The sequence below is a fragment of the Diospyros lotus genome, chromosome 9 (genome assembly GCF_014633365.1).
Source record: "Diospyros lotus cultivar Yz01 chromosome 9, ASM1463336v1, whole genome shotgun sequence".
NCBI lineage: Eukaryota > Viridiplantae > Streptophyta > Magnoliopsida > Ericales > Ebenaceae > Diospyros > Diospyros lotus.
The window spans coordinates 7600372-7623554 of NC_068346.1; the positions used below are offsets into that span (position 1 = coordinate 7600372).

General features: G+C 38.8%; 2 protein-coding genes across 4 annotated transcripts in view; both read left to right on the plus strand.

Annotated features, from left to right (window-relative positions):
• Positions 1–10306, plus strand: part of LOC127809619 (nuclear pore complex protein NUP155) — a 27485-nt gene extending 17179 nt beyond the window's left edge. The window contains exons 9-13 of the mRNA XM_052348558.1: positions 60–265; positions 1151–1502; positions 8460–8678; positions 8886–9214; positions 10102–10306. Coding sequence (XP_052204518.1) covers positions 60–265; positions 1151–1502; positions 8460–8678; positions 8886–9214; positions 10102–10219 — 1224 coding nt within the window. The 3' untranslated portion in view covers positions 10220–10306. The remainder of the gene's footprint in view (positions 1–59; positions 266–1150; positions 1503–8459; positions 8679–8885; positions 9215–10101) is intronic.
• Positions 10306–12348, plus strand: LOC127809622 (uncharacterized). Of its 3 annotated transcripts, none has more exons than XM_052348562.1 (3): positions 10306–10442; positions 11113–11562; positions 11639–12348. In XM_052348562.1, the coding sequence occupies exons 2-3, from the start codon at positions 11300–11302 to the stop codon at positions 11910–11912; spliced, it is 537 nt and encodes a 178-aa protein (XP_052204522.1). In that variant the 5' UTR covers positions 10306–10442; positions 11113–11299; the 3' UTR covers positions 11913–12348. The 3 variants fall into 3 exon arrangements, with proteins under 3 accessions (XP_052204522.1, XP_052204523.1, XP_052204524.1); XM_052348563.1 differs by having other exon boundaries at positions 10307–10442; positions 11255–11562; XM_052348564.1 differs by having other exon boundaries at positions 10331–10442; positions 11251–11562.
• The last annotated feature ends 10835 nt before the right edge of the window (positions 12349–23183 follow it).

Below are 23183 nucleotides of genomic sequence, written 5' to 3' on the forward strand. Positions count from 1 at the left end.
TTGGTATTCAAAGCTTCATGTGTTGAAAATGTTCATTTGCATGCATCCGTCTTTCATAGGTTCAGGCTGTTTCTGCATTGTCTGCAGCAACTTCTCCAATGGGTCATTCAGGAGCGCATATTCCATCCAATCAAGCAAAATATTTTGAACTACTGGCGCAATATTATGTCTTGAAGAGGCAGCATGCTCTTGCTGCTCATGTGCTGCTGAGATTGGCAGAAAGGCGGTCTGTCGATAGGGGGGATGTCCCCACACTTGAGCAGAGGTGTGCATATGAGCACTTATTGAAAATTTTTAGTCCTTGTTTCTCTGTTAATCATTTATTAAGTAGGTCCATGTTGAATGCCATTTCAGGTATGTCACTACCATACACTTGTGCAACTTAAGAGTTTGTTTTGGTCTTTGTTTTTCCTGGCTTAAAATTATATGGTCTGCAGAAGCAAATCAAACAAACAGCGCTTAGATTTGTGTCAAAGACAAGTGTTAACCTATTGGTGTCCTTTTAATCTATTCAATTGAAATGAAGAATTTTCTCTTGTGAAGGACTGTAATATAAGCTATCTATCAGAAAAAAATTCAGGCAACTGATCCTAAGGACTTGGATTCTGATATAATTGGATTTGGTTTAGATGCATACATGACTAGAATGTAATGTGGTATCATGCTTATCAAAGAAAGTGAACAAGATCCTGGGGTCTTCCTGATCTCTGTTGGTTCAATTGACATCTCTAGAGTTTAGAATTGTATGCTTGCCTGAGGAAGCAAATGTAGTTACAATTCCAGTTTAATGTTGGGTCAAACTTTATTTGGTGTTACATAGGATGATTTCTGTCACCAGCACCCTTTCCTTTGGCATCTTCTGCTGTTTCAGGTCTTTGTATTCTTTTAGGGGGAATAATGATTTCTTCTTTTCTCCTCTTCATGAAATATTATTTTCTGTCTCATAAATTAGTACCAGTTGTATGTTTGTATAAGGTGGCTGACCTTGAGTTAGATGAGGTGGCAGACTTCCAGGCTCTAGGATTAAGCTAATGAACATAAAAATCAAGTTAGCTTCATCATATCATCTCTGTTTGGAATAACCTTAACTCTTAACTATAAGTCTGTTCACTTTCTGATAAGCTCTTTTTCTCCCCTCTGGCTATGTCAGGCGGCAATACCTGAGTAATGCAGTTCTGCAGGCAAAGAATGCAAGCAACAATGATGGCCTACTTGGTGCTAATGCTTTTGATGATGGACTGCTGGATTTGCTTGAAGGGAAGCTTGCTGTTCTTCGATTTCAAATAAAGATCAAAGAGGAATTGGAGGCTATAGCCTTTAACTTAGAGGCATCTCCTAGCATATCTGAGTCTGCTCCAAATGACTCATCTCCAGATGGCAGCCGTGCTGCTGATGCCAATTTTGTGAACTCTATACGTGAAAAGGTCAAAGAGTTATCATTAGATTTAAAGAGCATCACCCAACTATATAATGAATATGCAGTTCCATTTGAGCTCTGGGAGGTACCTTTCCCCTTCCTATAACCTCATGATTGTATTCATTTATATGATCTATCATATTTGAATGTTACATGGTTGTTATGCGCTCTCTAAATCAGTCAATAGGTGGACAGTATGAGATTATTTTTGTTAGAAAACTGCCGTTAGTTTGTTATTGTTACAAAACTGGAACTGCTAGAACTGTTACTAGCATGAAATCCCTTTCTAATAGGTGCAATGGCGCTTCTTGAAGATACTCAAAGCCTCACACCATGATAGGGATCCAGCAACTCTATCTGCGGGATTCAACTTAGCTTGGATTCAATCCCATTCCTTTGCAATTTTGTACTTCTCAACCTCTGATCTAGGTGCCCACTATTTTAATAGTAGTTATTAGATGTTTACATCATCAATGGTTTAATATTTGAAGAACTCCCTAATTTATGAATATCTCTTGGGATGTCTTCCTAATGTTTTAATTTTTCTTTTGGAGTCCTCAGTGCATAACCAATCTAGTTAATGTATATCTTTATGTGCATCTCTTGGGTGGCTAAGCCTATTGGGTTTCCAACTCATTAATTTAAACTAATGCACTTAATTTAAATAATTTTCCAACAGTTCTGTAACTCTTTATCTCCTTGAAGGAGAAAAACTAAGGTCTCAAAAAGTTAACTGGAAGGTTAATAATGGGAGTTATCTATTTATTGAGATGTCTAAAGGAAATGTCTAGAGATAAGCAAAAAGATTGGCATATTGTATTTATAGATTTGGAAAAAGCCTATGATAGAGAAGTTTTATGAAAGGTGCTATAGAAGATAGGAGTTTGGATAGCTTATGCACATGTTACAAGGACATGCATCATCAAGTTGAAATGTATGTTAGGATTTATGGAGGAGATACTAATGTCTTTTCAATTATAATTGGATTGCATCAAGGATGTACATTTTGTTGGATAAAAGAAATTCCTTGATGTACGCTATTTGTGAAAAAATATGACAATAATTTTCATTGAACTGGTAGACATATATATACACATAGGATGCTTACCTAACTATGGAAACAAATCTCCTAATGAGTAATCTTCTATTTAAAGTAACATAGATATAATCACATCATAATTATAGCTTTAAATCTAGAGAATATTGACCAATCACACATATAATCAAAGTCTTGATTCACGACACTCCCTCTCAAGCTGGTGAATAGACATTGTCCATTCCCAACTTGGTTGTAAGTTTGTGGAAGACCTGACTATTGAGTCCCTTGGTTGGAACACCGGTTAGCTGTGAATTACTTGGTATATAAGGTGTGCAGATAAGACCACTGTCCAATTTCTCTTTAATAAAATATCGATCCAGCTCAATGTGTTTTGTTCGGTCATGCTGTACAGGATTGTGTGCAATGTTGATAGTCGATTTATTGTCACAATAAAGTTTCATAGGGCCATCCTACTTGAGTCTTAGATCTTCTAGAATAATCTTTAACCATAATAGTTCACATATACCATGTGTCATTGCTCGGAATTCTGATTCTGCACTCGACCTTGCCACGATAGGTTGCTTATTGCTCTTCTAAGTAACCGAGTTTTCACCAAAGAAAGTACAATATCTCGTGGTAGACCTCCTATCAATTGTCGAGCTTGCATAATTTGCATTAGTGTAAGCATCGAGGGTGAGTGTCCCCCCCCCCCCCCCCCCCCCCCCCCCGCGAATAAAATTCTCTTTCCTATGGTACCCTTGAGGTAATGCAAAATTTTGTAGATTGCTTGCAGATGAAGTTCCTTGGGTTTGTGCATGAATTGATTTACATGCTAATGACATAGGCTATATTCGGCTGTGTGTGAGATAGGTAAACTATCCTGCTGACCAACCTTTGATATGCCTCTTTGTTTGTGTCTCTATCTCCCTCAGCTTCACCAAGTTTGTGATTAGGGTCAATTGGGATGTTGGATAGTTTGCAAGCCATTTTTCCTGTGTGGACATACTTGTGTTGGCATATAAATATCCTTGTCTGGACCATGCCATTTCAATGCTTAGGAAATATTTCAAATTCCCTAATTCCTTCATCTCACACTCCTTAGCCAAACATTTGCCCAAGTTCTATCTCTCATTTTCATCATTTCCTATCACTACAATGTCATCAACATAAACAATAAGAGCTGTGACATAAACTGAACTTGAGTGTTTTATGAATAAAGTGTGGTCCCCTTGGCTCGTTTTGTAACCCATGGCCTGCATTACTTTGGAATATCTCCTGAGCCAAACTCTAGGTGACTGTTTTAGGCCATATGTTGCCTTCTTGAGTCTACAAACCTTAGTCTCAGGTCTATTTCTGTTGAATCTTGGGAGTATGTCCATGTAAATTTCCTCCTCAAGGTCTTCATGCACGAAAGCATTCTTCACATCAAATTGTAGTAAATGCCAGTCAAAGTTAGCTGCTAAGGATAAGAGAATTCTCACTATGTTCATTTTGGCTACTGGAACATAGGTTTCTTAGCAGTCTATTTCATATGTTTGGGTGTAACCTTTAGCTACCAACCTAACTTTGTATCTTTCAAGTGTCCCATTTGCTTTATACTTGATTGTGAAGACCCATTTGCACCTAATAGATTTCTTCCTTTTTGGTAAATCCACAATCTCCCATGTATTATTTTTCTCTAGGGCCTGCATTTCAACATTCATAACATTCCTCAAATTTTCACAGTTTAAAGCCTCTAATAATGTGATAGGAATGGATGCTATATGTATGTTGGTAAGAAAGCTTCTATGAGAGGGAGAGCATCTTTTAAAGGATACAAAGTGAGAGTGGATACAAAGGATATTTCGTGCACTCTCTAATTCCTTCTTTAGTGCTATAGGCAAGTCAATATCAGTTATGGAATCAACATTAGAAGGTGAGCCAAGAGATGTTACCTTATTTCCAGATGTTGGATCTGATGATAGGTGTAGCCTTGGTTCGCGTTCTAGATTAGTCCTTGAGTAAATCTGGAAAAAAACGTTTGTCAGAGGTGGCCTCTCCCCCTTCAGTTTGGAAACCAAGTCGAAGGGAGGATTTAGGTTCATGAGTTTGTGGAGTAGAGTCAAGTGCGGGTTGGGCAGTAGGTTAGAAGTAGGTTTAAATGCAGGTTTGGTGGATTTAAATACAAGTTTGAGTAGATGTTTAGAGGCTGATGATAAGTTAGGAAGGAACAACTCATCCTTATCTTCCATACTTGAGGTCTCCCTATGAAGGCAAGGGTGAGTAAAATAGGGTTTAGTCTCAACAAAGGTAATATCTGCATAAACCAAAATTCTTTTAGTTAAAGGATAATAGCATTTATACCCTTTTTGTGTAGAAGAATAGGCCACAAAGACACTTAAGAACTCTAAGATCCAACTTCCCTTGATTAGGGCTGTGAACATGAATAAATGAAGCGCACACTAATACCTTAGGGTTAAGCTAATTTGTGGTAGGAAGATCATAATAGAAGTGGGATAAAACTGCCATTGGAGTCTGAAAATATAACACTCTGGAGGGTAATTGGTTGATGACATGAGTGGCTGTGAGGACGGCGTCCCCCAAATTTGATTAGGCACATTTTTGTGAAACAACAATGCCCTAGTAGTATCCAAGAGATGGTTGTTTTTTAGTTCTGCAATCCCATTCTATTGAGAGGTAGAAACACATGAGGACTCATGAATAACTCCCCGTTGAGAGAAATAGGTGGAAAGGGTTTCGTTGAAAGAATCCCTTGCATTGTTTGATCTAAACCTATTAATTTGTTCCCCAAATTGATTGTGGATCATAGAAAAGAAATTGGGGAGCATATTACTTGCATCAAATTTAGATTTAAGAAGAAAGAACCATGTAACCCTTGTGCAATCATTAATAAACGAAACAAACCAATGTGTCCCCGAAACATTTGGAATGGTTGATGAACCCCAGATATCACTATGAATTAACTCAAAAGGAAGATGAAATCTTTTATTACTGGTAGGAAAACATGTCTATGTTTGGCAAACTCACAAATATCACAATAAAATTGTCTAATATCTAGGTCTTAAACAAAGAAGGAAATAGGATTTTATGAGTGGAAAAAGCAGGATGTCTCAGCCTATAATGATGCAGCCAAATAGTGTCCTTGGTGGATATATGTGATTCTGAAAGGCATGTTAAGGGCTAGTTCCACTTGCTAACTAGTAATTTTTTAGATTTCTCGAGATAGTATAAGCCATCCCGTTCTTTAGCATGTCCAATCATCAATCCCGAGTCCTTGTCCTAAAACAAACAACAAGAAGGGGAAAAATCACTTTGCAATTGACATCATAGTATAGTTTGGATACAGAGAGAAGGTTGGTGGATAATTTAGGCACATGAAGGACATTTTTGAGGGTTAGGGCAGGACTAATTTTAATCTCTCCTATTCTAGCTACTATGATCAAAGAACCATCATCTGTAGCAATTTTTCGATTGCTAGAACATGTTGAGTATAAGTGAAACAATCGGGAGGGAGTCATATGGTTAGTGGTTTCGGAGTCAACAATCCATAAGTCTTTAAATGATGTATCAGCATGGGAAATTGAAGGTTTACCTGAGTGTAGCAATGAGCAAGTACCTGAAAAGGATTGTTTGTCAAGAGTACTTAGGAAGTACCACAACCTTTCAATCTCCTCCTTATTGAATTCCTTTGGTTTGTGGGATTGTTCTTCCCCTTGTGGGTTTGCCATATTGGCTTTCCCTTGGCTCCGATGCTGTTGTCCACCTCTATTTCCCCATTCCTTGCTTGGTGGCGTTCCATTCAACTTTCAGCACATCTCTCTAAGATGCCTTGGTTTCTTGTAGAAAGTACACCACATATTCTCATAGTTGTCACTACCCATGGATTTGGGAACCGTTTTCCCATTCTCTCCAATTAGTTGATCATTTTTAAACCCACAACTTCCTCTATTTTCCCTCATTGCTGAGGCTTCAACTAGTTTTGGGTCCAACATGATACCCCGCCTGCTTTCCTCGACTAGAATAATCGAAATCACTTCATTAAGTGAACTCATCTTTGCCTAGGATTTGAACCCTCACCTGATCATATTTCACGTTGAGACCTGCAAGGAAATCATAGGTGCAATCTTTGTCTATGAAAGCTTTCAAGGTGGCTGCATCATCACTCTTTTTCATCTCATTGACCCGATAGTGATCCATCTCTTGCCATGGTCCCTTTAGGAAATAAGCCTACTCGGTGGTAGTTTTGTTCCCTTGCTTCGCCAAAGCTATTTTGGCCTTCAATTTGTACATTTGGGCTGCATCTTAACCTTAGAGTAGGGTTGTTGGATAGACTCCCAAACCTCCTTTGTTGTTGATAAAAACATGCAGGTGTCACTGATTTAAGGTGCCATGGAACTCCACAGCCATGCAATTATCATAGAATCTTTTTCATCCTGTGCTGCATAGGTTGGATCTTCCTTCTTTGGTCTGGTCCCTATGATATGGCTAATCTTCCATTTTCCTTTCAAAATGGTTCAAATCAATTAGTACCATTTAAGATAATTCTTCCCATTCAACCGATAGGCAGCATTGATTTGCTGCAATTCTCCAAACGGATGAAGCAACTAGGGTGCTTTTGTTTCTCTTGTCATGGGAACTAATTTCACCAATGGTGGTTGACATCTTGGCTGCGGTAGGAGGTAAGGCTAGGCAGCAATGAAGGCTGGTGGTGGTAGGTTGTCGACAGCAACAGAAGGGCAGTCGGCGATGTAGGCTTGAAAAAAGAGTCCTAGGTTTTCTTTGACTCTGATGCCATGGGAAAAATATGGCAATAATTTTCATTGAACTGGTTGACATATATATACACGTAGGATGCTTACCTAACTATGGAAACAAATCTCCTAATTGAGTAATCTTCTATTTTCAGTAACATAGATATAATCACATCCTAATTACAGCTTTAAATCTAGATAATATTGACCAATCAAACATATAATCAAACCCTTGATTCATGACACTATTTACATGCAATATTGTTCTGGTGGATGAAACAAAAGAAGACTTGAATAATAAACTTGTGTTATGGAGAAACACCTTAAAATCAAAAGGTTTTAAGTTGAGTAGGTTGAGATTGAAGATACGAAATACCAATTTAGTAAAAATAGAAGCGTAGATGATGTCATTGTGAGACTTGGAGATTGAGTTATCCCAATAAAAGATTAGTTTAGATATCTTGGATCAATTCTTCAAAAAGAGAGAAATTATGAAGGATGTTGTTACTCACAAAGTTAAGGCAAGATGCTTTAAGTTGAGAAGTGCATTCAACATATTATGTGATCATAAAATTCCTTTAAGCTAAAAGGGAAGTTTTATGGAGTTTTATTGGACTCCCATAAAACTATTTTTGTTGTGCTTGTATGTCTCAGAATGTTTGGCACTTTAGTACCAACATGTACAAAATATAAGCTTAGCTAAGATGAGAAAATTATGGTGGATGCATGGCCATACCAGAAAAGAAAAAATTAGAGCTAAAACCATATCTATATGGTTGGAATGACTCCCATTTAAGATAAGATGTGTGAGCCATAATTAAAACAGTTTGAACATGTGATAGACGTACTTATAAGGTGAGTGGATGAAATGGAGAAGTTTGTAGCAAAAAATGGGAAGACTAAAGAGAAGTTGGTGGGAAATGCTTAACCATGACATAAGATATAATGGCCTTGTAGAGAATATCGCTACGATAAAGATACCTAGAGGTTTCAAATTCATGTAGCCAATCGCACCTAGAGATTTAGATTGTGATTGTTGTATATTTGTCATCTGAATGGCCAATTAAACATATTTGACACAACAGCCAAATAGATATAAGATTTTGTTATTGTCTTTGGAGCATAGTCTATTTGCCTCATTGATTTGTGGGAACCCATCATGAAGGGTTGCTGTTGCATCCAGTTTTTGATTTTTTGTTTGGATAGTAATCATGTTTACTCTACTTTGTCTTATTGGTTTTCCTGTTTCCAGATATGTCTGGAAATGCTGTACTTTGCAAGCTATTCTGGTGATGCTGACAGTAGCATTGTGAGGGAGACATGGGCAAGACTTATTGATCAAGCTCTTTCGCGGTGTGGTATTGCTGAGGCTTCTGCAGTGTTGAAGAGGGTCGGTTCTCATGTTTATCCTGGAGATGGAGCTGTTCTACCTTTAGATACATTGTGTCTTCACCTTGAGAAGGCTGCACTGGTACTTCTGAAGCTCTATTTGCCATTTTGGTCCTCTTTTATCATTTTTATTCTTTGAAATTTCTTGCTTTGCCTTTGTTTGGTTTCCTTGCATCAGTTGCTTCATCTGATTGATGCTTGTTGCTAAACTGAGTAAACACCTGATATCTTGCCAGTTTTCCGTTTGTGCATCACTTTCATATTTAATTGTGTTGAATTATTTTTGTAGGAGCGATTGGTTTCAGGGGTTGAATCTGTTGGCGATGAAGATGTCCCAATGGCCCTTCTTGCTGCCTGCAAGGGTGCAGTAGAACCTGTCTTAAATACTTATGATCAGCTGTTATCAAATGGAGGAATTTTGCCATCGCCAAATCTAAGATTGCGTCTTCTTCGCTCAGTGCTTGTGGTACTGCGTGAGTGGGCAATGTCCGTATTTGCACAGAGAATGAACACAAGTACTACTGGAGCATCTCTCATTCTCGGTGGAACATTCTCACTGGAACAAACAACAGTATTCAACCAGGGGGTTCGAGATAAGATCACAAGTGCCGCAAACAGGTCAATGTCTTTTTCTTTGCTTATTCCACTGGGGGTCATGAAGCACTTTTCTGTTGCAATATATTTGTAGGATTTAGATTTGTGCATATCATCCATTTATGAAAACATTCTGAACGACCTCTTTCTGCATTCAGATCTCCTTGACTTGACTATGATTTACCTAAGAAAAATCTCTGAGTAGGGTGCTTTGGAAATGTTACCTAAGAAAAATCTATGGATGCTATTTTTTATTAGGAAACTTAGGTCATGTAATTTCCTAGTGTTATTAAGACGAATTATGCTACATGTACACCATTTTTGTACATCTTGGACTACACAAGGGGTATTATGACCAAAATACCCTGCGTCTCTCCATGCGCCTCTATGCGTCTCATGAGGGATATTTTTGTCATTGGTATACCTTTGTGTAGCCCAAGGTATACACAAAGGTGTACTAATAGCATTATTCTATTCAGACAGATTGCAAAGCTGATGTAGTTGTTGCAAACTGTACTTGTCTGGCACATGTTTAGCAACTTATCCATCTGGATTGAACTCCTAGTTTTGTTACTGACATAGATATCTGCTACAAAACATAAATGAACTCTTAGTTTCGCAAAGCTGATGTAGTTGTCACACACACGCTTTTCCTTAGCTTAAACCTTGTGAAGCTCTTTGTTGGGGGAGTGCGGCACAAGTGCCCCTTGAAGGTCTTGGAGATTCATCCCCTCTTTCTGCAACTCGTTCGACCCTCACATTTTCATTCTTTTGTGGATCCCATAGACACGCTTCTTAACATGTAAAGGTCTTTGCCGATGTTCTGTAACTAGATTTACTTATCATCCCAGCCATATTCTTTATGCTTCCACTTCCAGATCTCAATTCTGTTCCTTGATGGAATGCAACAGGTATATGACTGAAGTGCGCAGGCTGGCCCTTCCCCAGAGCCAAACGGAAGCTGTCTACCGAGGTTTCCGGGAACTTGAAGAGTCACTTTTAAGCCCTCTTTCTTTTGACCGATTCTAATTGTCTCGTCTTATTACACATCCGGCTAATGAAATGCTTGTTTGAGATGTTTGCTATGAAATAAAATTATCTTGTTTTTTTTTTTTGTGATTTTTAATGCAAGAGTAGTCCTGGATTGGGAAAAGGCATAAGAAGATACTCAACATACAATCTTGGTTAAGAGGGGAGCTACAGCTCTGGCAACAAGATCCAGGGCCTTACTTCCAAGTTTCCAATCCATCTGGTAAAGAACTGATTCACTCACATTATTGATCGGTTTGATTTTTGTGTTGGTCATTTTTTTTTTTGGTTTTTAATTTTAAGTGAAAACTAAAACCAACAGTAAAATCAAACGGATAAGGGACAATAGAATAAAATAGAGCACCTGAGAATGACCTATTTTGTGCATGTCTGAGGATGCCTTTTTCAGTCCCGTGAGTTGAGTCTTCGATTGTGAGTGAGCTAATAAGTTAGAAGAGGCAGCAGGCAGCGTGAAGTGGCATTCACGTAGAAATGTTGAATTAATTTAGTTTAAAGGCTGTTGCCATCCAATTTATGTTCAGCTGTGCCCCTCCACCACCGGCAATGCAAAAGGGCTTTTAACGTTTTGTTCACAAGAAGTATGCCACAAAAGTCCTTGGCCCTGCCCCGAAATTAGCCCGCCCTTGCCCAGAAGGAGACCCCACAAATCTCATCTCTAGATAATTAAAACATTTAGATAGAGGTGTTTATGGATGGACTCATGACCAATTAGAGTTGATGTGATTAGTTTGATTTATTTTATTTTTGGGGGGTTAATAGTCTGATTTATATTTATTTTTTTGTCATTTTTCAATTAAATCCCGTTTTGAGAATTTCTTTCATTTATGTGGAATGCTTTAAGATTGGTTTCAATTGTATTCTAATTTGTCCAGGCATGTGCCTCCATTGACATGACGAGATGATGCTGAAATGTCAAATTGCTGATTCATCAATGAAATGGCATCGTTTTAATACTACTTGCTTCTATCATTTTATAAAACGGCATCGTTTAGTCTGATTTATTCTCCCAGACAGCCTGAATTAGGGTTTCAACAAAAGCGAATAGAAGGAAAAGGAGGGATGGCTGCACTGATGCCCAGCGACAAAAGCAAAGCGACGCATGACAACTGCTGCATGGCAACGGAAGCGAAGCAACGCACGGGGACTGCTGCACAGGAAAGAAGAAAATTTTCTGCTAGCAAGAGAATTGGAAATGGGTACTTTCGGAAGGCTGCTATTGAAGCTCCTCTCTTTCTTTCCTTTCGGGTTCTTCAGATTCTCCTTAGCTTCTCTCTTCTCTTTTTCAATCTTCCAACTTTGGAACTATCACCATCTCTTTACAGGTTTAGGCCCTTTTCCCTCTTTATCTTTCACTTCACGTTTTTAAGCTCAAATTAAAGCCATGGATTCTGGTCACAGTGGCAGCACCCAATCTTCAAGCGGCGGTGACGATGAGTTTGATTCAAGGCCGCCGGCCGCGGACGGAGACCCTCTCGCCTTTCTTCAACCCTTCACTCAGCTTTGCCTCCTTCTCCAACCACCCACAACCACTCCCCCTTGTCGGTGCCGCCTCAGCAGCACCGGCTTCTCCCCCCAACTACCATGTTGGAACCTTCCCCGCCGAATCTTGGTCCCTTACCAAATGCAAATTCCCCCTACAATCTTGATTTTGTTTGGTCTAGGTCAGAACTAAGAGCCAAATCCAATTACACCAACCTTGACAACTTCACCGGTTTCTCATCATAAAGTCAAGCTCTCTTTGCTTCTGTCGCCGTGCAGCAGTTGCCGTTTTATGAAAATGACAGAAGCAAGAAGTATTAAAACAGCACTGTTTCATTAATGAGTTTACAATTTGACATATTAGTATACCATCTCATCTTGTCACATTAGTATGGGGATATGTTTGAGTAAATTATGATATAATTGAAATTAATCTTAAAGTGTTAGACACAAATTAAAACAATTCACAAAAAAGGATTAAATTAAAAAAATAATGAAAAGTTTAAGATAAATCAAGCTATTAACCTTCTTTTTTTTATTTTTTTTCCCCCTCAACTTGACTCAGGTTCGATTTTGTGAACTGATTGACTTTCTGTTGAGTTTGAGTAAAACCATAGAGTGTACATATTTGTTCCAACTTAATTTATATAAACAATATTAAAGTTTTGATGTTTATTAATATGTTTTATTCTGTTTTGTATTTGTTATTTGTCTTTTAGAATTTATGTTAAAATAAGTTTTATAGAAGTTAATATTTTGTATTATAAAATTTATAATCATATATAGAATTCAAACCAATTCGATCCCTTAATAGCCCTACTTTCGTGGGTAAGTATAGGTTTTGATTTGCTCCTGTATTCCTTGGCCTCTTATACTAGTATTTCTCACTCAAAAAACCATACCAGGGGCTTTTGGTCCATTTATATCTCTTATTTGAAGGCAAACATACTCCAATGGCTTATTCAAGTATTTTCGAGCTTAATAGAGATCTAAATTAGGTCATACCTTGTTGGAGAGTTATTATATTCTCTCCCTCATTATCGTTCACAAGTCTACTTAGGTAGCATTTGTAAACGAAGATATAGATCGAAAAAGATGGAATATGAAAAGTATTTTGAAAAAAGTGTTTTACATTGTGTTTATTAATTTTTTCAAAAAAATATTATATGATTTCTTATCTTGAATTTTTAAAATTTTATAATTTATCTTAAATTTTACAAATAAATTATTTTAATAAAATTTTATTTTACTCATTTTAACGTAATTTTGGATTCTTGTCAATAAAATATGAAAAACATTAACATTTAACCTACTAGTTGTGATTGGAAAGCTCATTGCAATACTACAAAATTCAAGCAATCACCAACCAATTTAAAATGAGAAGAAAGAGAATGACAAGTAAGGAGTGTTTTGGATGAAGCATCACTCTCAAACTAAATTATGGGTCCCAATAATTGAAATTTTGTGCAGCCCTGGCTGGGAATTTTAACACAATCTTCACCTACATCTAGGAAATTGAAAGCACCCTAAAAGTCTTGAATGTTTTTTTTTATTGTTTAGTAAAAGAATAAAAATGAATGAAATTTCTATTTATTTAGATCATTATATCTTCAGGTAAAATTGATTAAAAATGAAATATATTATTCATATAATTGTGATTACAACTTCTTTGGGTGGCTTTCTTTTCCTTCTTAATGTGTGATTATTAACAACTCATGATATTTAACATGAAAAATGAGAATTTACGTAAAAAATTGAAATGTTGGTATATCATTGAAAATGTATCTAACATTTTGTGCAATCGCAAACCTATTTTTGTTGAGCAGTTAACCAGCTAGATTTAAAGTTATAAATTAAAAGACAATTAAAAATAAAATAAGATTGTAATAATGATGTAATATTACAAACTAAGAAGACTATAAGAGATTTGCAATGCAATAAAAAAAAAAAACACCAATGATCATTCATAGAAATCATTATACATGACATGGCATAAAATATAATCTTCTTATAGAAAATATAATCATGAATTGGGGATCTGATATGGGCTTGTATGATTTTGGAACTTTTCATATCACATATGCATAGCAAGAATAAATATGAAATTCGTATCAAGTTTAGGTGTTGTAGCAATATGCAATAATCATGCAACAAAAATTAAAATGTAAATTATATGAAATTCTCTTACACTTAGGGTTATGTACAACTAACCCCCTTGTGTTTTCGATTGCATTAAAAAACTCTTTGCACTTTCAAAATGTTATAATTAGCCATAATTTGTTATTATTTTACATAATTTTGTGCACTTTATTGGTCAATTAATGCAAAATTTTATATTTTTTTGATATATTAGAATTATATATGTAGAATTATGTATTTTGTATGTAAATTATTATAAAAAATTATGTAAAATAACAATAAATTGTGACTGACTACAACATTTTAAAAGTGCAAGGAAATTTTTTGGTGCAATCAAAAGCACAAAAAGTAAGTTGTACAAGAACTAGTGTTTGATGTAAAAGTGTTGGACAAGCTAACCTCTTTCTTCTTAAGTGTGAAGGGTTTAATTGGTCTATATCAGTTAAGCTTCCAAAAACTCTTAAAGTTCCTTTAGTATTAGCTGTGGATTATAAGGAGATGTGTGGGCTTGTAACCATTCTTAGTTTTAGAAAACAAAAATCATCACATTAGCAAATTGAGAAAAGAAAGAAGAAGACAAGAAAAATGAGCTATAGAGAGGAAAAGAGCAATAATAAGTTCAAAAATTAGAATTTTCTTCCTTTTTAACCGTGAAAGGGATTAGTGAAATTTGGATTAATCCACTATTAATCCATGCAACACAAAAAAGTGATAAGTGGCATGGGAGCTGGTAGACTTTCCACTAATTCTTGAACATTTCATGCATGATTTGTCAAATAAAAATTGTGGATGGTGATGTGGCACCACCTAGAATTACTAGAATACCCATATGCGCTAATAGTCTCACCTGCCACGTGGATCACCGGAGAGACCGACACCTGGCAAGTCAGCACTCCGGAGCGGAGCCTGGAAAATCCGGGTCAAACCGCAAGACCCGTTCCAACTTGACCGGGATTCTCGAGAGTCGTGCCCGCTCATCTCGGGTACCCAAAACGGGTTCGCCTATAAAAGACAAGGACTCTCGCCAGGTATATTCAAGCTCTACAGCTCTTTCATTTACTACTACTTGCATTTACTCTACTGATTTGAGCGTCGGAATCCACCCCAGGAGATCCAAGCCCCGGCCCTCCATTGTCTTGCAGGTTCTACACCCGAGGTCCGACATCCCCAAGTCCGAGGTTCCATTCCCGAGGTCCAGTCGCAGAGGTGGCACGTGGTCGTCGGTCCCAAAAATCATCATCATTTGGCGCCCACCGTGGGGCCGACGTTCAAACTCGCCAGTCTCTTCATTCCCTACCTCACGCTTCAGACTTCAACTCCTCACCTCAGACCTCGGTCTTTCCACGAGTGTCAAATGACTTTCACTCCTTGCTATAACTAACTACATGGCTCCCCGAAGAGACGTGACTCGTAGCTAGACATGGCCACGGTTCATGAACCGCCGGTTTCGGTTCAAGAAATCTTTGAACCTGAACCGAACCGCCCAATGGCGGTTTGGGACGGTTCGGTTCCGGTTCCGGTTCGTGCCGGTTCGGTCAACGGTTTGGACCGGTTCGGTCAACGGTTTGACCCGGTTCGGTCAACGGTTCCGGTTCCGGTTCAAATCGAATTTTTTTAATTTTTTTTAAATATTGTTGTATTCAATTTTGGTCCTTGTTCCGTTGTTCGGTTCGGTTTGGTTTCGATTTTTAATTGTTAAATGTAATTGTAAATATAAATATTCTCAACCATATTTTTAATAAAAAAACACTACTAAAAATTGAAGAAATATAAGTAATAATTTCATTAAAAATAATTAAAATAACTAAACAAGTATGTAATGCAAGTAATTAATTTTTACAAATGTGAAAAATAAAAAATAAAAAATAGAATTAGACTTAATTTCATTAAAAAATAATTACAACAAAAATGTAATACAAGTAATTAATTTTTACAAATGTGAAAAAAAATAAAATATGGACTTGGATGAGTTGGATCCTACGCATCTTCATTGGAGTCGGAAGTCGTCGTTGTTGAACCATCATTAACCCATTCGTCAGATGATGATGAATGGATAAGTTCTTCTTGACGTCGCATGTTAGTTCTTTCCCAATCATCGAGGCAAACTTGAGCTTCCAATGATTCTGGAGCCAATCTTGATCTTCTTTCGTCCAAAATGTTGCCTCCACTACTGAATGTTTGTTCAACGGCTACAGTTGAAGCTGGAACTGCAAGAAGTTGACTTGCAATAATTGCAAGAGTTGGAAATGTCTCCTTGTGCCTTTTCCACCACTCCAAAATTTCAAAATTTAAACCTGTATCATCACCAAACTCAAAAACTGTGGTTAGATAAGTTTCGAGCTCCGAATGTGAGCTCGATCTAGGTTTTTTCCTCATTTGATCTAAAAATTTATGACCCCATTTCATTGGTTGGGAGGAAGAGGAATGCGAAGCCATGGATGTAAATGATTCTTTACTACTAGGAGCAATAACATATGCTTCATATAATTGATTGCATAAAGTTCTAACCTTAGAAATTATAATATTCACATCAATTTCTTCATTATTTTCTAATCCTAACAACGAATAATAGTTAGACAAACACTCAATTAAACCATCAAATTTACACCTAGGATCAAATACCATAGTAACAAGAGAAATTTCAGGAATAAATTGATAATAACGTAACCATTTTTCTCTCATTTCTAAAACAGCATGACAAATTTCTTCAACATTAATTCCTTCCATTAATACACCGGCCACATTCATTGCTTCTATTAAAAATTGATGTGAAGTTGGTTTATAAACACTACTAAGTGTATGAGTAGCATCATTAAAAATTCGTAAAATATTCAAAATTGAACTACAAACATTCCACATAGTTGGAAAAATAGGATATTGTGGAATATAATTTGCTGCAAAAGAACACAATAAATCTTTATATTCAAAAGATTGATTAAGTAATTTAAAAGTTGAGTTCCAACGAGTAGGGACATCTTTTGAAAAACGTTTTGGGGTTTGACCATTGGAGGTGCAAAAATGTGCCCATGCTTTTGCAGTTCGAGGGTGTACCCAAATATAAGAAATAACATTTCTAATTGGATCTAAATAAGAATTAAGTGACTTAATGCCATCTTGAACACATAAATTTAAAACATGGCATGCACATTTAACATGAAAAAATCTTCCACCAAAATTTGGTTGGCAAATTCTTTTCAATTCATTAATAGAAGCAGTATTAGCCGATGCATTATCAAAAGAAATTGAAAAAATTCTATTAACTAATCTATATTCTTGTAAAATTTGTTGAATTAATCTACAAATATTTTCAGCATTATGACTTTCATCAAAACATCGATACGCAAGAATTCTTTTTTGTAAAACATAATTTTCATCAACCCAATGACAAGTAATACCCATATATGAATGAGTTTGCCAATGATCACTCCAAATATCACTACAAATAGAAACATTAATATTATTGTTTTGAAAATATGTTATCAATTCAATTTTTGAGTTTTTAAACAATTTTAACAAATTCCTTTTCAAAGTATTTCTAGGAATTGATTTAAAACTAGGATTAACAAAGTTTTGACAAAATCGAGTAAAACCTAATTTTTCACCAAAACTAAAAGATAAATGATCAATTGCTACCATTTCATCTAAACCAGACCTACAATTAGCTTCATTATAATGAAATAATTGAGGAGAGTTTGAAGAGGTAGTAAACCCGGATATTTGTGTTTGATCGCGGCTCAATCCAACCTTGAGCGGGTGCTTTGTTTGCAAATGTCGGGCGAAAGTACCATATCCACCTCCTTGCTTGAATTTGTATACCTGATTATAATAATTACAAGATACATCAAATTTACCATCTCCTTTTGGTGTTTTCTTGAAATGAATATTAAAAATATCAGAAGTAGAAATTTTTCCACCTCCCTTTTGTTGAGTTTCACTCTCTTGTGTTTGAAAATTTTGAGCTTCAAACTCAACATTTTCAAAATTTCTACCTTCACTTGCCATTTTTTTGAAAAAAGTATGATAATAAAAAAAATATAATAATGATAAAATAATATAGTAACAAGTAATAAATAATTAACAATATAATTGAATAAATTGATAAATAACAAAATGAAAAGATTGAAGAAATTGAAATTGAAATATTAAATGAGAGACAAAATTGAGAGAATAATAGCTTGAGACTTGAGAGAGAGAGAGAGAGAAAGTGTGAAAAATGAGTGGGGGAGGGAGGGGTATATATAGATAGGAATTATAAAATTAAAAAAAAAAATTAATAAAATTGGCAGCCAACGGTCCAATTTTGGACCGTTGGGGGGAGGGGGGGCACGGGGGGGGTTTGGACCGTTGGGGGGGGGAGGGGGGGCACGGGGGGGGGGGGGGGGTTTGGACCAGTTCTGCGGAACCGGAACCGCGGAATTGGAACCGGCGGTTCCGGTTCCGGTTCCCCGGAACCTTGAACCGGAACCGGATCGAATTTCGCCGGTTCAGTCCGGTTCCGGTTCCGGTTCGGCCGATTCCGGGTCCGGTTCCGACCGGTCCGGTTCCGGTTCGAACCGCCGGTCCGGTTCAATTTTGGCCATGTCTACTCGTAGCCAGGTCGGAGCCAATCTAGAGGCCTCGCAGCAAGGGGAAAATCCACCACCTCCAGCCAATCCAATGCCGGAGGACCGACTCACCAGGTTGGAAAACCAGGTCCAACAGCTAACCGAGTTGTTGACTGGTTATCTATACCAGGCTGAACAACATCGTTCGCATGTGCCCTCTCAGCGAGCGGAGCATCAGTCACCTCCTCCTGCTCGAGAGCCTCGTCAATCCTGCCAGACGGGCCAAGAAATCCACTCCTCCGAGGCTGCAGGATCCACTTCTACCCCCTCGCGAGAAAGAGGGACTTCGCAGGAGAGGCAATTGCGTTTCCTAGAGAAGCAAGTCCAGGAACTCAAGAAGGGAAATGAAGAGTTGCTCCACCTCGGCTCTAACCAACCCTTGAGTAAGGGCATCATGGCGGAGGTTCCACCGGAAAGGTTTCGTATCCCCTCCATCAAGCTCTATGATAGAAGCACAGATCCCTATGATCACGTCGAGCTTTTCTCCTCTCACATGCTGGTGCAATCGGGGTCGGACGCGATGTGGTGCCGGGCATTTTCGGCTACTTTGGGAGGACATGCCCGGACCTGGTACTCCTGCCTTCCCCATCGTTCCATCAACAGCTGGGAAGAGCTGAAGACTTTTTTCCTAACCCATTACGCTCCCTTGAAGCGCCATCGGAAGTCTTCCATGGCTCTGGTGAACATCAAGCAAAATCGGGGTGAATCCCTAAAGGATTTCGTGGCTAGGTTCAATGAGGAGGCGTTGAGCATTGACGAGTTTGATCAACGGATCGCCATGGTGGCTCTCCAGAATGGCTTGAGGGCTGGACCATTCGCTCAGTACTTGGCTAAGACTCCACCTCGTACTTTCACAGAAGCCCTTACACGGGCTAATAAGTACATCAATGCGGAAGAGGTGATGAAGGTGAAGAGGGCTGAACAGCCTGATAAGAAGAAAAGAGAGAAGGAGAAGAAAAGGCCGATGGTGGAACAGAAGACGGACTACCGCCCCTCCCGAGCTCTAGATCGCCCGGGTTTTGGGGGTGCATGGGGAAGCCCGGTGAGTTACACTCCCCTCAATGCCAGTCGAGCAGAGATTTTACTGGCATTAGAGGATAAGGATTATCTGCGGCGTCCTCCACCGTTGAGGTCTCCACCCAACACTCGAAGTAAAAGGAAATATTGTCGTTTTCATCGCGACCATGGTCATGTTACAGAGGACTGCATCCAGTTAAAAGAAGAGATTCAGGAGCGTATCAACCGGGGTTACCTCCAAGATTTCGTTGACCAAGAAGGCATGAGTTCGGGTAGAGTTGAGTCCAAGTCAGATAATAGGAGGTTTCCCACTCGGGATCACTTCCGAGAGCGAAGTTGGACACCGTCCCGGAGAGAAGGAAAACAGCGCACTGGGGGTGGATGAGCTCCAAGACCTATCGTAAATTCAAAAGGCTGCATTACTATGTACTATAACCGATGAGTCCACGCTAAGAGTTTCATGCCATGAGATTTGGTATTGCGACGGTTCGACTTGAGTCATCCTCGAGACGCAAATAAACTAACTCCGAATTGAGAAGGACCGTACCAGGTGATAGAATCCTTAAGTCCGGGGGCATATCGACTAGAAGACATGGGAAGCAAGTCCTTGAAACGTACCTGGAATGTCCAAAACTTAAGGAAGTTTTTTCAATGAGGAGGGGAATTCCTCGAACCTCTTTGTACTCTTTCTTTTACGACTAATGGCAAGACTTCAGATTCTCTCCATCTAACAGCAATCTCACAAAGGCCAACACTTCGCCAAAGAAAAATCCAAGGGTCACGAGCCCTAGGCCGTCCCCAAAGGTGGACTAATGGCCACGGAAAAACTCTAGCCTAACACCCTCATCCGTGAGGGAATGGCTAAAATCCAAGGGTCACGAGCCCTAGGCTGTCCCCAAAGGTGGACTAATGGCCACGGAAGAACTCTAGCCTAACACCCTCATTCGTGAGGGAGTGGTTAAAATCCAAGGGTCACGAGCCCTAGGCCGTCCCAAAGGTGGACTAATGGCCACGGAAGAACTCTAGCCTAACACCCTCCTCCGTGAGGGAGTAGCTAAAATCCAAGGGTCACGAGCCCTAGGTCGTCCCCAAAAGGTGGACTAATGGCCACGAAAAAACTCTAGCCCAACACCCTCATCCGTGAGGGAGTGGCTAAAATCCAAGGGTCATGAGCCCTAGGCCGTCCTCAATGTGGACTAATGGCCCCGAAAAATCTCTAGCCCAACACCCTCATCCGTGAGGGAGTGGCTAAAATCCAAGAGTCAAGTGCCCTAGGCCGTCCACAAGTAGAAGGTGGACTAACGGCCGGAAGAAACTCAACACCCTCCTCGACGAGGGAGTGACAAGAACCCAAGGGTCACGATCCTAAGCCGTTCCCAAGCCGAAGGTGGACTAACGGCAAAAAAAAAAAAAATCAAAGCCCAGCACCCTCTTTTGCGTGGGAGTGACTGAAATTCAAAGGTCAAGAGACCAAGGGATCCCATCTTGACAAGAGGATATCTCAGCCTGATCAGCCAGACCAAGGAATCCCACTAGAGGATATCCAGCCTGACCAAGAGAAGAAAGACAGAGGTCAGGGAAGGAAAACCACAGCTGGACACAAGCCAAAAGGAGCTCAACAGACGCGACTTAGATTGAGAAATCTCAAACCACACCTGCGACAAAAAAAAGTTAAAGAAATTGGTTAGTCGACTTATTTTGTTGTTATTAATAAATTTATATATATATATATATATATATATAAAAGGGCAGGTGCCCCAAGGTTGGCCATTGGCGACCTCAGCATACATATATATATGCATTTACATTAAAGTATTTATATATATATACACATTTTAAAAAAAAAATTAGAAAAAGTAAGGAAGGGGGCAAGATCCCCAAGGGTCGGCCATGGCCGATCCAATATATCTATATATGTATATATATATTTATATATTAAAAAAAAAAGAAGCAAGCAAACGAGCAGGGGGGGCAAGCACCCCAAGGGTGGCTGGCCATGGCCGATCTCGGCCAGGCCAACCTTGGCTGAGGGCAGCCAGGTCAGTCCTGGCCGCACCTCAGCCATGGCCGAGGCCAAACTCGGTCATGCCGAGATCTGGCCAGGCGCTCGACCAAGGCCGACCTCGGCCAGGCAGACCTTTGCCTGGCCGAGGAAGAAGATGCATTTAAAAAAAAAAAAAATAGAGAAAGAAAGATAAAAGTAAAAAATAATAAAATAAAAATGATATAAATAGAAAAAGCAAAGAAAAAAAAACTAACCTCAAGAGTTTGGGGTTTGGTTGTCTCATACTTAGAAATACTCTTGTGCACCTTGGGAAAAATTTACAGTCAAATAAACTCAGAAATTAAGTTACTCCTCGACCCAGCAAGATTCTCAGCTCGGCTCAAGGAGTGGGGGCAAGTGATGTGGCACCACCTAGAATTACTAGAATACCCATACGTGCTAATAGTCTTACCTGCCACGTGGATCACCGGAGAGACCGACACGTGGCAAGTCAGCACTCTGGAGCGGAGCCCGGGAAATTCGGGTCAAACCGCAAGACCCGTTCCAACTTGACCGGGATTCTCGGGAGTCGTGCCCGCTCATCTCGGGTACCCAAAACGGGTTCGCCTATAAAAGACAAGGACTTTCGCCAGGTATATTCAAGCTCTACAGCTCTCTCATTTACTACTACTTGCATTTACTCTACTGATTTGAGCGTCGGAGTCCACCCCGGGGGATCCAAGCCTCGGCCCTCCATTGTCTTGCAGGTTCTACACCCGAGGTTCGACATCCCCAAGTCCGAGGTTCCATTCCCGAGGTCCAGTCGCAGAGGTGGCACGTGGTGGTCGGTCCCAAAAACCATCATCAGATGGTATTCATCGAACGGTCAATAGTTTTTAATTTTTGAAAAACAATTGACAGTCCATGCAACAAGTTTGACAGTTTGTTGTATGTTTCTACAAGAACCTCACTCTATTGCATATAAATCTATCATTAATTTTTAATAACACAATTAGATTCTCCATTAACTTTTAATGACATTCGGAACATAACATATTCCTCATAATTTTTATTTTGATCGCTTTAGTTTTGAGTGTGCGACTTTTTAAGTTCATCGACAAATAACAATTAGAAAATATCAAACTCTTTTAATGTTAATAGAACTCTTCTATCTATTTTGAAAATTTCTCTATATTTTCAAAACACTAACGATATTGAATGACGTCTAACAACACATCAAGATAATCTATTGTACATTGATGATTATTGTACAATTTAATCTTTTCATTATTAATGTACCGATCGAGTAAGAGTCATGAACTGAATAAACTCACTAACTTGATACTGTGCGATAAATCTTAATTGAACTCATTTTCAATCAATCAACATTGGTCAAGGACTTTTTCTATTAATCACATAAGATGTTTACTTCATGTTGGAGGTAATGGATTCTATTTGGCAAACACATGCCTTCATACACTAGTTGAATAGGACCACACAATGAACATTCTCACCTTGCATTTGGGTGAGTCTGCATCATTAGCAAAAATCACACATCAATACATAAGATAACTAGTGCTACAATCGAGTTGAGCTCAGCTCGACTCGACAAATCTGACCTTAGGCTCGAGCTTGGCTCGTGTTGACCTCAGGGACAAGCTTGAGCTCGGTCGATTGCAAAAGCAGAGGATGTGATGGTCAACGGCGGCCAGAGTGGTGA